Genomic DNA, 17,155 nt, shown 5'->3' on the forward strand with positions numbered 1-17,155 from the left:
CATTTTCGTAGTCCCGTAAGGGTTTGGGCCGAGGGGTGACTCCCCGCGTCCGGTCTTCGCAACCACTCCCAAGGACGCCTGGAGGGAGAGCCCGCCGGCCCGCGCCTCCCTTCCCGCTTCCCGGGTATCCCGGGCTCCGAAGTTTGACAGTTACCATGGCGCCGGGCGCTGTGCGTCTGACGTCACTCAGCGGCGCTGGCTGGTGACGCGTCAGTCCCGCGCCCTCTGAGGGCGGGGGAGCAAGTGTCGGGAGCCGGGCTCTTAGCGTAGCAGGGTCATGAAGAAGAGGCGGCGGGGGCGTGGAGCTGCCGTCGCTGCCCGCCGGGCTGGTGGCGTGGCTGTGTGGGACGGGCGCCGTTCGTAACCCGCTCTCGGGGCAGCGGCTGGGGCTCGGGGCTGAGAGCGGCCGCGGGGCCGCCCCGGCCCGCGGGCTCCGCCATGTTCCGAAGGGCACGGCTCAGCGTGAAGCCGAACGTCAGGCCCGGGGCTGGCGCCAGGGGCCCCGCCGCCCCCGCTGCCCAGCGCGGACAGGAGCCTCCCCGGCCGCCGGAGCCGGACGCGGCCGCGAAGCCGGCGGAGCCCGCAGATGTGCCCCCGGCGGGGCTCGGGGCGCCGCAGCCCCAAGAAAAGGCTCCCAGGAGCAGGTAAGCCTGCAGGGGGAGCGTCTCCTCTGCCCCGCCTCTCCGTGCCTCTCGCCGCGAAGCTGCGCTGATGAGCTGTGCCCGAGGAGCACACGCGCGCTCGCTCTGAGCCTCCAGCGGAGGCCCGGCGAACCCACTCCCGACTGCGGTGTGTCCTTCTGGCCACAGGGTGTGGCCAAGGGGGAGTTTGTTCCGGTCTGTAGGTTTTCCTGGAGGGCAGCAGGTCTTCAGGTGGTGGTGGGAGGAACCCAGGTGTAGTAGTCTTGAAGTGAGGAGTAGCTGCACGTGGTGCTGTTCATCAGAGAGTTTAGGTTACCGTAGTTCTTCGGGAGTACTTTGCGGGGGTAAGGAGTTTTTTAATTTTAAGAGCATTGATTTTTAAAACAAGACCAGTGTTGCTTTGGATCTGCTGATTAAGTCAACGAGAAGGAGGTCTGGTGACTTGCCTTCGTTTGAGGTGTGCCCCTTTAACTACGGTGACCATGTTTTCACGGAAAAGCATGTGTCGTGTTCCACATTTGGGTTTAGGAGTCCTTTACTTAACAGTTTAGTAGACTTTCCCCGGGTAGAATTTGCTCATCTGTGAAATGGGGATAATGTTACCTGCTTTGGAGAGTTATTGTGGAGATTAGAGAAAACTCATGTAAAATGTGTTGCACAGGACATGGCAGAGTAGTTGCCTACAAAGAGTTATTTGTTTTTGTGTGTGTGTGTGTGAGGAGATCAGCCCTGTGCTAATATCTGCCAATCCTCCTCTTTTTGCTGAGGAAGACTGGCCCTGGGCTAACATCTGTGCCCATCTTCCTCTACTTTATATGGGACGCTGGCACAGCATGGCTTGACAAGCGGTGCGTTGGTGTGCACCCGGGATCCGAACCGGCGAACCTTGGGCCCCGCAGTGGAGAGCCGCACTTAACCGCTTGCGCCACTGGTCTGGCCCCTGCTATTTGTTTAAAATAAAGATGATGGAGCAAAGTAGAGACGTGTTGGGCAATAATGGCCTGCCTCGGTTTCTGTACTATGTATGTGAGGAAACCAATAAAAACCAACCCTATTAAATAAGAGTGAGATGTTATCAGTTCTGTTTATGCTCTGACAGGAAGGTGAAATTTTTATTTCTTTCTTTTTGGCTCAACTTCCTCTGTTGGTCTGAACAAGTGCGGGGTGTAGGGTGTTATTTTGCTAGTGTAGTGATGCTTAGTGATGTGCAAGTTTCTTGCATGAGTTTGTTTCAACATTTCTCCCAAAAATGGAGATGCAGATAGAAATACCAGTCACCGTTAATAAAGTTCACAGGGATCCTGTTTACTACGTATGAGTGCATGATTGATAATTTAATAAATTATTCAGAGTTTGTAGTCTTGAGACATTTAAGCTCAAGGATGTTTAATTTTTTTCTTAGGGTTGACATTTAGGGAGTAAAGTTTGTTTTTTATCATATGTTCTCTCTTTTTTGTGGGTCTTTGCTAGTTGTAAAAATCTACAAGGTGTGTGTTCTGTTCTTATGCATTCAGCATAGCTGGGTGAAATGCAAATGGTGTATGTATCACATAAGGGCTGAGATAAGAATTTAAATTGGAGACTTTGGAAAGGTTATTCTGTAGGTTTAGGCATTTTCCACTTTTACACAAAACTAATCATAACATATGAAAAAAGAGATTTTTTTTTTTTTGGTGAGGAAGATTGGCCCTGGGCTGACATCCGTGCCCATCTTCCTCTACTTTAAAGATTTTATTCATGTATTTATTTTCCCCCCAAAGCCCCAGTAGATAGTTGTATGTCATAGCTGCACATCCTTCTAGTTGCTGTACGTGGGACGCGGCCTCAGCATGGCGGGAGAAGCGGTGTGTGCTCGGGATCTGAACCCAAGCCGCCAGCAGCGGAGCGCGCACGCTTAACCGCCAAGCCATGGGGCCGGCCCCATCTTCCTCTACTTTATATGGGACGCTGCCACGGCATGGCTTGATAAGCGGTGCATTGGTGCGCACCCGGGATCAGAACCTGTGAACCCTGGGCCTCCAAAGAAGAGCACACGAATTTAACCGCTACGCCACCGAACCGGCCCCCAAAGAGACTGTTTTTAATTCTTAACTCATACACTCTCTCTTCTTGACTTAATTTGCTTTCAGGCCATTCCTGAAATATTTATGTCCAATCTGAACTGTACCTAATATGTAATTTTGGAATGACTGAGAACTTTTTTGAGTGAAGAGTTTGATAGCTGTATAAGTAGAGTGATACCTGACAAAAGATAAATGATTTCTCCCTCAAACAATTTTGTTTGTTTAATGTAGCTAAATGTATATCTTCAAATCTGCAATACAAATATTTCAGAGGTTTGAAGTTTTGTATGTTTGATTTGACTGATCTCAGGTTGATAATTTAAAGTAAAATGCCAATAATTTAGATCAGTTTAGGGTAATGTCAGTGTGGATTACAAACTTAATTTAAAAAAATCCAACTCTCAGTTATCTAGTGATTCAAATTAGGCTAATTGAGCTTTGTTTTGTGTCTTAGATTTTGGTTGTTTTTTTTTTTGAAGGACCTGGCATGAGCATAACATTATGTGTTCTCATGTGCTTAGGGACTTGAAGTTTGAAAAAAGATCAACAATCTTCATTAGAGTTTACATATCTGTTAAAAAGATATACTGAACAAAATTTTTATTGCAACCTCTGTCATAATTAACATATTTCTCAAGTCATTGATTTTTTAATAAGACTTGACTATTTTAGATTTTTACCAGACTAATTTTTAAAACTAGAATATTTAAAAGAAGACCTGTGGTGCCTTTTTTTTTCTCTTTTTTAATTTTAACAGTGATGAAAAGCCTGATGGTGAGAATGATGTTGAAGAACCCAGTAAATGTTCCCCTACTGTTTCACAGAGAAGAAAGCGAATATCAAGTACTCCTACTCTGGTTAAGCCTAGTGTCAGCGTTCCTTCAGAACCTCATCCATTGGAGATACCAGTTAATCAAGCAGTTCCACAGCCAAACTCTGTTCCAACGAAAGAGAAACAGCCATGCTCAGACAGATATCGAATATATAAAGCCCAGAAACTGAGAGAAATGTTAAAAGAAGAATTGCGAAAAGAGAAGGTAAGGGAGAAAAATCAGAATTTTTGGTTGTTGCCTGGTAGATTTCTGTTTTTATGTTAGTCAAGCATCATTGGGAGGAAAAATAAGCATCTGTAGCATTTTGAAAGGGAACAAAACTAAATAACCTCCGTCATGTTAATAGAATATCCCCTTTTGTTAACAGAATGATTAAGAAGCTCTGTGGACTTAAGCAATTTTTTCCACGATATTAATTTTTATATATTTTATTAGTTTATATCTTTCATTGTTTTTGGTGAAGGCCACAAATAGAAGTTTTATACACACACACGCGCGTGCGCACACACACACAAGCATATTTATAAAATAAACCTTCAATCACATTTTTTGTGAAGATGTCCAAGTGACGTGAGTTATATCATTTGAATTAAGACAAGGACTGTTGAGCAAAATGATTTGGTAATGTTTTTTAAGTTGACAATATGGAAAATTATAAATGGGAAGAATTTGCCTGTATGCATATAGGAGAGTCTGTGTTCTTTGTACTCTTGAAGATGGATTAGTTTTCTGAGAGGACAAGGTAAGAGTAGTGAAGCATGCAAGCTCTGGAATTAGATACTTAAGGTTTGAATCTTAGATTAGTCCCTTACAATGTAACCTTGAGAAATTTAATTAATCTTTCTATGTCTACTTTTTCATCTGTAAAATAGGACCGATGATACTATCTACCTCGTTGGAGGGTTGTGAAGACTGGATGAGTTAATACACGTAAAACACATTTAGACTACTGTCTGGCAAATAGTAAGGCCTGACAAATGTCAGCTTTTATTAATTATAGAATGCTCCTTTTTTTTTTACTTGAGGAAATCATTTAGCTTGGTGCTTTATATTCATTATCTTATTTAATTCTCTCAATTATGTGAAGTAGATATCACTATTTTACACAGGAAGAAACAAGCTCAGAGAGGTTATTTGCTTTGTGTCAAACATCAGTGGAGGATATGGAATTTGAATCCATATCTAAAATCTAAGCCTCTAAAAATGGTCTATGTTTTATAGTGTCTGCTTAATTAGATTTCTTTTGGGAAATTAAAAATTAAACATTTGCTTCAAGAGTTTTATAAAATACACAGAATTCTGATTCACCACAAGGTAAATAAAAGCTGTGTATTTATAAATTCTCAGTAAACTATTGTAGTTAGAAGGCATCAGTAAGCATGATTTTATTTTTTATTTTTATTTTTTTTATAAAGCATAATTTTATACATTGAGCTTTTATCCAGTCCCAGTCACGTTAGTTTTTAAAATTCCTTAATGTGCTGCAACCTTTTAATATTCAGTTTATAAAATTTTTCCTAAAATTAGGCATAATTGTGGTAGGAATAACATTCAGGCACTTGAATGCATCAGTGGGCTATATTCGAATGTAGTACATCTGAAATTCTATATTTATAAAATAAAAGTGGATCTGTGTCTGTGTTTGTGTATCTAGAAGCAATGGAAAACCAAGTGTGCCATAAATGAAAATCAGAGGCCACCAGATCGTTCAAAAATGACTATGAGAGACTTCATATATTACCTGCCAGATAACAATCCAATGACGTAAGTAAACTTTATTTTGTTTTTCTTTGAGTATGTAGTGATTTAAGTATCACTTTTAGAGTACAGTTTCTTGTTTTCCAAAAGCATGTTTACAAAATTTATAGCATATATGATGTCCTTTTAGATAGAATTTTATGATACAAGAGAGTGGTATTTCAAGTAACTGCTTTCTTGGGATGGTGAATGATGCCCTTTACCTCTGAGATTAAAAACAGGTTTCCTTTGTTATGTTACCAAGATGTGGTAACACCAACTAAACAGCTTTTCTCTAATCAAGACTGCAATTTCTGTTTCTTTTAACTATAACTTGATTTAAAGGGGTGATCTTGGGTCAGCCCCGTGGCTTAGCGGTTAAGTGCACGCGCTCCGCTGCTGGCGGCCCGGGTTTGGATCCCGGGCGTGCACTGAGGCACCGCTTCTCCGGCCATGCTGAGGCCGCGTCCCACATACAGCAACTAGAAGGATGTGCAACTGTGACATACAACTATCTACTGGGGCTTTGGGGGTAAATAAATAAATAAAAATGAAAGGGGTGATCTCATTTTTATGCCATGCCTCCTCGTTAAATACAGTGCATTTATTAACAAACCCTCCAAGAGCAAAGCTGCTGCTGCTGCTTTTTTTTTTTTTTTTTTTTTGCTGAGGAAGATTCGCCCTGAACTAACATCCATTGCCAATCCTCCTCCTTTTTTTGCCTGAGGAAGATTAGCCCTGAGCTAACATCTGTGCCAATCCTCCTCTATTTTTTTGCATGTGGGACTCTGCCACAGCATGGCTGGCGAGTGGAGCAGGCCCACGCCTGGGACCCGAACCCACGAACCTGGGCCACCAGAGCAGAGTGCACAGAATTTTAACCACTTGCCATGGGGCCAGGCCTGAGGACACAGCTTCTTTATTTATTTTTTGTGTGTGTGAGGAAGATCAGCCCTGAGCTAACATCCGTGCTAATCCTCCTCTTTTTGCTGAGGAAGACCGGCTCTGAGCTAACATCTACTGCCAATCCTCCTCCTTTTTTTTTCCCCCCAAAGCCCCAGTAGATAGTTGTATGTCATAGCTGCACATCCTTCTAGTTGCTGTATGTGGGACGAGGCCTCAGCATGGCCGGAGAAGCGGTGCATTGGTTCGCGCCCGGGATCCGAACCCTGGCTGCCAGCAGCGGAGCACGTGCACTTAACCGCTAAGCCACGGGCCCGGCCCCAGAACAAAGCTTCTTTAATCAAAGTGAGCCTCAGGGGGCAGGGAGTTGATGATAAATCTCCTCCTTGTTGTGTCCTTGGTGGTTTAGCAGGTGGATGTAGGAATAGTGCACATTTCCTCTGTAGCGTTTTTCAGGTTCACTAGGTCTTTGGCCTAGTTGAAGGATGGGCCAGAAACCTAGGTTTTGAGTTTGACATCTAGGAGTTGGAGATGAGCCCCTGAGTTGCTTCCTGCTGCAGGACTGGGAGCCTTCCTTCCCTGAGGAATGAGACGGGGAGAGCATTCCCTGCTTAGGGCCTAACAAATTATTTATACTTGATGACACAAGTTTTTGACTGAAAAATGGACTGTTGGACCACACCGTCATTAATAGCAGTGTTATAGTAGATCATAAAATTTAAATTAATTATTTATTAAAAAGTACTCTGTTATTTGTGTTTAATAGTTCTTCACTGGAGCAAGAAAAGAAAAATGAAAAATCATTGACACCAGTCCAGACAAGAGAGTAAGCATCTCGTCTTATTCTTTTTTGAATATATTCTGTTATGGGTACATTTTTTTTAAAATGAAATCAAATGATGCTTCCTATTATAGTCAAATTACATGTGATAGGAATTTTTAAATAGAATCACTAACAAGAATAAAAGTTACTGCCTGATTTAAATCAATATGAAAGACCACACTATTTGTGTATTACATATACAAATGGCCAATGTTATGATTTTAAATTAAAACTTTTAGAATTAAAAAGGGTTTTGTTTTATGTTAGAATAATGATATAGTCCCATGGTACAAAATTCAAAAAGAGCAAAAGTATCTTGAGAAGAGTCTTCCAGGTCTGTTTTTCTGCCCTCTAGTTCCTCTCCCTGGAGGCAACAAATGTTACCAATTTCTTAATGTATCGTTGTAGTTCTAGTCTGTGTCTGTCCCAGCAAACATGTATATATCTTCCTTTTTTCTTTCTCCTTCCTCTTAGCATTCTGTGTAAGCTGTCCTGCGATAGGTATAGTTTTGATGCCACTAGGGAGTCTGTTTTTTGTACAAACTCCCTGTTGCCTTCCATGTTGTGCTGTCTTATGTTAGCTTACTCCCAAGAAATTCCTCCAAGAGACCTCTTAGGAATATAGCCTTGTAATTCAAGATGGGGGATTGTGGAAAATTAGCAGAAACATTGGGATTTTTCTGGTTGTTACATAAAGGATTATTAAGTAATGATCACTGTTTTGCTTAGAATCTCTGTTGTTTTAAAGCAGAACTTTAGGAGTTCCAAAACCTTAAGGAGATAATGTAATTGAATGGAAAGTATATGGGATTTGGAGTCATTATTTGGAAAACTGTTTGGCTTCTTTGTCTACCCTTACTGTTGTGTAGTTTAGAGCAGAAGTTATCTTCTCCAAGCCTCACATGAGTGTGAAAGTCCTAACCCCCAAGGGTTATTCTGAAGAGTTAATAAAGGTATCTGGAAACTAATGCTATATAGCTGTAAGGGTTATTTTTGTTAATTCCATAATAACTGGATGGTTTACTGTGATACTCTATTCAGACAGAAAAGAGGAGCATTTCTTTCTTTTTATTTTCGAAGAGAATAAAGCCTTCTTATTAAATACTACCAGATAAAATTTGAGAAAATCTTATAACCATGTCGTGAACAGCACAGCACATAGTATTTTCAATTAGGTTATAGAGCAAGTTGGAAATAGAAAGTTGAATTTGCAGTATTTTATTTTGGAAGTTCATAGTATCAAGGGAACACTTGTCATATGTGAGTTAACATATCTTTCTATTTGGCAGGCAAGAAGGTAAGAGTACTCCTGATGCTGGAGATGATGACCAAGTAGAGGAAGAGGTGGACGAAGGGCCATTACTGGTTCCTCGAGTAAAGGTGGCAGAAGATGGTTCTATTATTTTGGATGAAGAAAGGTAAGTTTAAAAAAAGAGAGAGAGATTATGGTTTTGTGAGAACAAACATGCTTTGTCTAATGAGAGAGATTGAGTTTCCATATCTGTCGTTGTCACTTAGATTCTGATGTTTATGTTTGCATAATGGATGTTGTAAATAGAAAGGTGGGTTAGGTTCATTTTTAATTTTTTAGCAATGTTTATAATACTGTGCATTGTCTGAGAAGATGGTACTGTTGACCTATCATCCGTTAACCTACCATCGTTGTTACTAACTTTACTGGTAATTGGGATGAGCTATTGAACTAATCATGTGCGGTCCTTCACCGAGGATAGATTTTAAAGATTGACTCTGTCTTGAAGTCAGTATTCAAGTTTGCATATTATTAACCAATACCATGTTCTTGTGTGGTGGTAACTAATGAAAATGCAATGAAACATTAATTCACTTTCTGGTTTAATTTCTCAGTTATAACATTAAATTTCTCACATTTGGCATTGTGGAATTTGTTGTCTTTCCAAAGTGTATTTTTTAAGAAAGATGATAAAATAGTAAGTAAATAAAAAAGAGGGATGGAAAGTCTTCTGGCAGTTTAATTAGTAAAAAATCATTTTATAGCATATAAATTTTATGATAATTAACCATAAATGTAATACTGTCAATAATAATTGCTTTTACATGTTGTTTTCCATTATTTTGTGATAATTTTACTGGTCATTAGATAGTTAAGAGCGTATTTCATTGCTTTGCAGGAATGTAAAACTTTAATATAAAATGCTTATGTTTTTCAGTATCCCCTATTGTGTCTAGCACTATAAGATAATATGTATACTAAATATAGGAGACATGCAGAAGACCATAAAACAAATAATTTTTTAGATGGCCCAAAGATATTTTGTGAATTTTATATTGCTGTTAAGGATTTTGAAAAAAAAGTTGGCATTTTTTACTCCCTGGCAATCACATTTTAAGTGAAAACTAGCTTATTTTTGGAAAATATGCATACCTCAAATGTACATTATTATACTTTTGATATGACTTCTGCCACGGTATATTTCAAATGTAACTACTCAAATCTCATTTACTATTTGTTTCCTTACTTGTTTTTAATGTGAATTTATTTAAAAACGTGTTTCTTTCAGTTTAACTGTAGAAGTTTTAAGGACAAAAGGCCCCTGTGTTGTTGAGGAAAATGATCCCATATTTGAGCGTGGTTCTACAACTACATATTCCAGCTTTAGGAAAAGCTATTACTCTAAACCTTGGTCAAATAAAGGTAAGTAATTTTCATTTTAAATTGTGTAGGTTATTTATTTGAAATGAAGTGAATTGTTTTCTCTGTTCCTGAATTAAACCATGTCTACCCTAAGTAAATAAAGTGCAAACTACAATGTTGTTTCCTCTCTGCTTGAATTTGTGGGCACCTCCTCCTGCCCCCTGCCATGGAATGATATCTCTGACTTTATTTTAGAAATCTTTTTAGGAATTAGCATTATGGTCATTTTGGCTGGAATATTTCTCTGTGAAAAATTAACAATATTTCTAATGCTCATAATAATGTTCTGCTTCAGATGGTATTATGTGATAGTTTCTAAAAGGTAAAATTTATGCTGTTAAAAAAGTATATAATACCTATTGCATGCTGTTGCATATTACTTACTTTTTATTATAAAAATAATGCAGTTTGTTTTGGGGAAAAATTCAAACACAACAGAATAATATAGAGTGAAAAGAAAGATTCTGTATTTCCCTTCTCTGACTTCCCCAATCCTATTCTCTTGAAGTTACTTCCATTAACAGTTTCTGGTGTATTTTTCCAGTTACTTTCTTTCACATACTACTTAGCACATCTTAGTTGCTTACATAACAGTAGCATTGTACTGGCTATGACTAACAGTTTTTTTCAGGGCACTTTGAGACCAGATAGGCAGAATGTGGTTTTTTGTTTCTGTTTTTTGTTTTTATTCCAGCTGCTTTGGTATCAGCATGCAAATTTTCTAATACCGTGTTTCTACATACAAGTTTAAAGAAGGTGTTTTTAGATTTAAGAGGTTCTTGGCACTAAAATTGAAATATGTGTATGTATATGTAGACAGACGTACATCTATGACTAAAGATTTACTGGATTTTAATAAAAAAACTATTAAGTACTGTCAAATTTATTTTTAACTCAAACTATTTGCTTATGTAAATTTTTTTTCCTCTGAATATTAAGATTAATCTTCAGTCTTTCTAAATCTTTTATTTTTACAGAAACAGATATGTTTTTTTTAGCCATCAGCATGGTAGGAACTGACTTTTCTATGATTGGACAGCTTTTTCCTCACAGAGCAAGGATAGAAATTAAGGTAAAGTAAATGCGTTACATTTGTTGATTGGAAAGAGACCAAAAATTACTAATACTGTGTTTTTAACCTTTGATTTAAATTTCAGTCCATCCTTTTTCACTAGTGTGTTTTGGTACATCTGTCCCTCTTTATAGCTCAAAAAGTAATATTTCTCAATTCTAGTATGAGTACAGTCTCCTTAACTTGAGTATTATATTTTCTTATTTATATCTTGCCCACTCCTAAGATGGATTTGAGGGAGTGTCAATAAAGCCACTGAAACTAAGATAAAAGAAGAGTTAAATAATGAAAAGAAAGATAAATGTAGCGGAATATTTGGGTTAAGGGTAGCTTTTTGGACACAACATATATTTCTGAATTTCCTAGGAAGGCATAAAGAGAAGCATGCTAAGTTACATAGTTCTCATTGTCCGATCTAAACATTGCTTTTCTACTCCACCTTAACTGTGAGGACAACCAGTGTCACTATTAACAACAGCAGTGATGTCAGTTAGTGCTTTAATATGCCTGAAAGGATGAGCTTTCTCTGTTTTATAGTTCCCTCTGCTGAGAAGCATCCTTACGAGCTTCCTGCGTTGGAGTGTGTTTGAGTGCACGCTGTGTTGCTGTAATGCATTTCCAGCTCTCAGTGAGCTCTTGTCCACCATGGGCTTTTTCCGTCATGAATTAGAGGGACCATTAGGAAAGATAGGTTTTTTTTTTCCCACTAGACCAGGCATGGATCAATTGCCTGGGGACCATTGTACAGTGTAATGGTTATTATGTTTCTGCAGAGGATGAGGAATTGTTTATATTCTTTATGTTCCTTTTTCTAATGTTGATACTTGATATAAGGAGAACAAAATGTTCAAGTTCTGTGAAGGCTAGAAATTGATTGTCTTGGAGAGCACCCAGATCTGAGTAATTAATGATAAATTTGTAACTAGACCCATTTCTCTCAAAAATCATTTAGGGCCAACCCAGGTGGCCTAGTGGTTAAGTTCAGCGAGCTCTGCTTTGGCAGCCTGGGAGTTCCTGGACATGGACCTACACGACTCATCTGTTAGTGGCCATGCTGTGGCGGTGGCTCACATAAAGAAAAAAGAAAAAGAGGAAGATTGGCGACGGATGTTAGCTCAGGGCAAATCTTCCTCAGCAAAAAAAAAAAAAAAATCATTTAGATTCTTCCCCTAAAAGTTTAGTGTGGTTCCAGCAGGTCTTTGGACAAATCGTAGAAAAGTGAAAATGGACTAGTGAATTACCTTGATTTTTGAACCAACCTTGTATTCCTGGGTTAAATCCCATTTAGTCATACTGTATAATTCTTTTTATATATTGCTGAATTTTATTATGTTTTCTTGAGGGTTTTTTGTATCTTTCTTCATGAGGGATATTGGTTTGTAATTTTCTTTCTTTTTTTTGTTTTATAAACAACAGAAATTTATTTCTCACAGCTCTCAAGGCTGGAAGTCCAAGCACAGGGTGCCAGCATAGTCAGGTTCTGGGGAGGGCCCTCTTCTGGGTTGCGGAGTTCTCATTGTATCTTACCATGGCAGAAAGAGGTTAAGAGCTCACTGGGGTCCCTTTTATAAGAGCACCAATCCCATTTCTGAGGACTCGGTGCTCGTCACCTAATTGCCACCAAAGGCCCCACCTCCTAATACCATCACATTGAGGGTTAAGATTTCTTTTGTTTTTTTAATTTGCTTACCTTTTGACCCCCTTCACCCATTTCTCCCATTCCCAGCCTCCTGTGTCTGGCAACCACCAATCTATGAGCTTGTTTTTTTGTTTATTGTTTTTAGATTCTACATATAAGAGAGGTCATATGGTATTTCTCTTTCGCTGTCTTATTTCCTTAGCATAATGTCCTCAAGGTCCATCCATGTTTTCTCAAGTGGCAAGATTTCATTGTTTTTTATGACTGAATAGTATTCCTGTGTGTGTGTGTATACACACCAAATTTTCTTTATCCATTCATTAGTCACTGGACACTTAGGTTGTTTCTATGTCTTGACTATTGTAAATAATGCTGCAATGAATAGGGGGTACAGATATCTTTTTGAATTAGTGTATTCATTTCCTTTGGACAAATACCCAGAAGTGGAATTGCTGGATCATATGGTAGTTCTATTTTTAATTTTTTGAGGAACCTCCCAACTTTTCCATAGTGGCTGTGCCAGTTTACCTTCCCACCAGCACCATATGAGGGCTCCCTTTTCTCCACATCCTCTCCAACGTTGTTACTTCCTGTCTTTTTGGTAATAGCCATTGTGACAGGAGTGAAGTGATATCTCACTGTGGTTTTGGTTTGCATTTGGATTATGCTTTTTTATCCATTCTGACACTCTGCCTTTTAATTTAATTTTATTATATATTGCATTTCTGCAAGAGATGAGGAACTGTTCATCATATTCTTATGTTCACCTTTGATAAAAATAAAACAAAATGTTTGTTTTACATTTTATGTAGTAACAGTTCATTTACATTTATAATTTTATTTATTTATTTATTTTTTCCCCCAAAGCCCCAGTAGATAGTTGTATGTCATAGCTGCACATCCTTCTAGTTGCTGTATGTGGGACGCGGCCTCAGCATGGCCGGAGAAGCGGTGCATGGGTGCGTGCCCGGGATCCGAACCCGGGCTGCCAGCGTCGGAGTGCGTGCAGTTAACCGCTAAGCCATGGGGCCGGCCCCATTTACATTTAATGTAATAATTGATATGGCTGGGTTTAAGTCTACTATCTCACTATTTTCCATTTATCCCATCTTTTTTATTCATCTTTTCCTGCCTTCTTTTCGGTTAATTAGATACTTTTTAGTATTACGTTTTATTTTCTTTATCGTGCCTTTTTACTCTTTATAATTCGTACTTTGCAGATAATAACCTCCTACAAGTGTGATTCTGTTCACCCTCCGTCCTTAGTGCTGCTGTGTATTTTACTGCTGCCTTGTACACCCCCCTTACAGTGAACTTATTTTAGCTTAGAGTCTTTGGTCTTTAGAGGAAATTGAGTGGAAAAAGAAAACTAGTCTTTACTGTTCAGGCACGTGGTTACAGTTTTTGATGCTTTTCATTCCTTGTTGGTCTGAACGGCAGATCTGTTGTTGAAAAATTCTCTCAGCTTTCATTTATCTGAAAGTCTTTATTTCAGTCTCATTTTGGATGGATATTTTTGCTGGATATACAATTCTGGTTTGACAGTTTTTCCTTTCAGTTTCTTAAAAATATCATTCCATTGTCCACCGGCCTCCAGTGTTTCTGATGCAAGTCAGCCATTATTCATATCATTCTTCTCCTGTATGTGTTGAGTTGTTTTTCTGTGGCTGTTTTCAAGACTTTATTCTCTAACTTTGGTGTTCAGCAGTATGATTATGATTTGCCTAGGGGTAGCTTCTTTTTAATATGTTTTCTGCTTTGATTTCTCCTTCGGGGACTCCACTTACATGTGTTACTCTGTATGACCTTCTACTACAGGTTACTAAAGCTCTGTTCATTTTTTTTCCAATCTTTTTTTTCTATTTTTGTTTGGTTAGTCTCTATTACCATGCTTACAAGTTCACTAATCCTGTCATCTGCTAGCCTCAATCTGCTGTTAAGTCTCTTCAGTGAATGTTTCATTTCTGATATATTTTTCATTTCTGTAATTTCCACTTAGTTATTTTTCTTAGTTTCTGTTCCTCTGCTGAGATTTTTTATGGGTTCATTCCGTATTTTCCTTTAATCCTTGAACATATTTATAACAGATGCTTTAACTTTCTTGTCTGCTAATTTCAACATCTGGGTCTTGTTGGGGTCTGTAACTGTTGACTTTCTTTTTATTTCCTTGATTGTGCATCACATTTTTCTATCTTTTCTCATGTCTTGTGGGTTTATTATTAGTATTATTGCATGCTGCCATAGTGGATGATGTGTGTATGGTGTCTGGATTATGGTTTTTTTTCTTTAAAGAGTGTGAGTTTTGTTCTAGAAGGCAGTTAATACACTGCCATCTCTCTTCATTTCTGTCAAGTCTTGGTTTTAGGCTTTGTTAAGGCAGATCTGGGCTGGTCCTTACTCTAGGTTTCTCATCTGAACCACAGGAAGTAATTTGAGTTTACTGTTTTCTAAGTTCTCCAAGGATGGTCCTATTAGTACCATTCTAGGTGCATAGAAGGTAATTCATTACACATAGGGGATGCCTTAGGGCATTAGGGCTTAATTCTCATGCTAGAACCCCGATTGAGAAAGGCTGCCTGAGATGTGGTCCTTATCTCTAAGTAGTGCCCTTTTTGGTGTTTGAGCTGCACGTCTGGGTGTTAACAAGTCTTTCCATTCGTGTAGGCTAGAACTCTGTCGTCTGCTGTGTTATGTGACTTCTGGTGTCTTTCTTCTGCTCTCATCCCTGTAGTAGCTGTTCTCCACTAGGCCTCGTGCTCTGGGCATATGCAACCCAGATGTAGACCAAGGGCTTAGGGGGTACTTCCCCCAGGCTCGTGAGGCTTCCCTTTGAATAGCTCTCTTCTCTCTAGAGCCCTGTCCCTAAAGATTCTCTCCCTCCTCATCTCAGTGGGACTTTTTGTGCTCTGGGTGGCCTCTATCTCCCTTTTGTTGGTTAGGAAATTTAGCTCAGGCAAAGAGCCAGAGTGAAGGTTGGTACATCTTGTGTGCTTCCCTTCTCTCTGGGATTGTGGGATTGTAGTCTTCCTTTGCCTATTGTCCAGTGCTTGAAAATAGTTGATGCATTTGTTTTGTTCAGTGTTAAAGTTATTTATGATGGCGTTGAACGTGTGTAACAAGCTCATAACCAGTTACTTTGTTGGGGCCAGAGGTGGAAATTATGGAATTTATTTTATGATCATGGAATTTGCCCTGCAGTGGTTCTTGCCTATGAAATCAATAACTAATATCAATACATTCTTCAAAAAAGTTTTTTTTTTTTTGTGAGGAAGATCAGCCCTGAGCTAACATCCATGCCAATCCTCCTCTTTTTTTATTTTTTTGCTGAGGATGACTGGCCCTGGGATAATATCTGTGCCTATCTTTCTCCATGTTATATGGGTCGCCACCACAGCATGGCCTGACAAGTGGTGCATCGGTGTGCGCCCGGGATCTGAACTTGGGCTGCCAGCAGTGGAGCGCATGCGCTTAACCGCTACGCCACAAGGGCTAGCCTTCAAAAAAGTTTTTAATGTTCTGAATTATATTCCCAATTAGGTAAAACAGGATGTAGCAATGTTTTAGAACAGAATAATGCCCAAAGCCTATTGGCATTTCTCTCAGGATGTTTAATTTAGTGATTATAGCCTGTCACTTATTATGGAGGTAACTTTTGAGAAGATGTTTAAAGAGTAATATGATCTTTTAAGAGAAAAGGATGATCATCATTGAAAACTTTTCTGTTACTTGGTAATAAGTTTTATAAGGAAAAATAAAGAATGGAAAAGAGGGGTAACTCTAGATTAAAAGATGTTAAAGTCATATTAAGTTTTTAAAAAATTTGAAGGCTAAACTATCGAGTCTGAGGATGAAGTTTTGAGTGATGAACAGGAAGTGCAAGAGAGTAATTGCTTTGACAGTTGGGTCAGTAGTTTGGTTCTTTCAGAGGGAAGACGGGGGCCATGAAGCAGGTCCTTTGTCTTCTGTGATTTTCTCTATTTTTTTCAATAAAAAGTTTTATTTTTCTTTTTTTAATAAAGTTTTAGACCACTGATCTGTAGAAGGGAGAGACTGGCGGATTGTTCTCCCCCTGGATGTGTGTGCGTGGTTAGACGTGCTCAGACACAGACTTATGCCCTGGGACTTCCTGGTGGCCTTAGGGTGCATTGAGCCTTAAACCGTTAACTGTCTCCATCTTAATGTAGTTAATCGGATCATAGGTGCCCAGAAAAGCATGAGGAAATGTCCCCAAATACAAAGAAGTTTCCAAAGATAAGCTTGGTCTGCTTAACAGTTTTGCTTAGTTGTTTCTTTTCAGTCTCCCCTCCAAGCCATGAAAAACATGTTAGAATACTAATGTAAGAGGTTTGACTTGATGTGACTGTATTCGTTTTTTTTTTTAATAATTTTATTTATTTATTTTTTTACCCCCAAAGCCCCAGTAGATAGTTGTATGTCATAGCTGCACGTCCTTCTAGTTGCTGTACGTGGGACGCGACCTCAGCATGGCCGGAGAAGCGGTGCGTCAGTGCGTGCCCGGGATCCGAACCCGGGCCGCCAGCAGCGGAGCACGCGCACTTAACCGCTAAGCCACGGGGCTGGCCCCGTATTCGTTTTTAAAGAGTTAATATGGCTTGGCTTAATCGATGATCAGTTTGATCTGTTTCCATGCTAGTTGACTTTATGTTTTTCTGTCCTCTGTAAATCCAGCTTCCATTGCTGATTCTTACTGTTGATCCTAAGGAGCATCAGGAAGCTTAGTATAAATCTTTCATCTCTATTTTTAAAAAG

At 39.3% G+C, this 17,155-nt stretch overlaps 1 protein-coding gene across 1 annotated transcript in view; it reads left to right on the forward strand.

Moving 5' to 3' along the window:
- Positions 1 to 280: 280 nt before the first annotated feature.
- BDP1 (B double prime 1, subunit of RNA polymerase III transcription initiation factor IIIB) overlaps positions 281 to 17,155 on the forward strand; it is an 87,761-nt gene continuing 70,886 nt past the window's right edge. The window contains exons 1-7 of the mRNA XM_058558216.1: positions 281 to 644; positions 3,462 to 3,741; positions 5,192 to 5,301; positions 6,944 to 7,003; positions 8,290 to 8,418; positions 9,541 to 9,674; positions 10,652 to 10,746. Coding sequence (XP_058414199.1) covers positions 439 to 644; positions 3,462 to 3,741; positions 5,192 to 5,301; positions 6,944 to 7,003; positions 8,290 to 8,418; positions 9,541 to 9,674; positions 10,652 to 10,746 — 1,014 coding nt within the window. The 5' untranslated portion in view covers positions 281 to 438. The remainder of the gene's footprint in view (positions 645 to 3,461; positions 3,742 to 5,191; positions 5,302 to 6,943; positions 7,004 to 8,289; positions 8,419 to 9,540; positions 9,675 to 10,651; positions 10,747 to 17,155) is intronic.

This window comes from Diceros bicornis, chromosome 1, assembly GCF_020826845.1.
Source record: "Diceros bicornis minor isolate mBicDic1 chromosome 1, mDicBic1.mat.cur, whole genome shotgun sequence".
Lineage (NCBI taxonomy): Eukaryota > Metazoa > Chordata > Mammalia > Perissodactyla > Rhinocerotidae > Diceros > Diceros bicornis.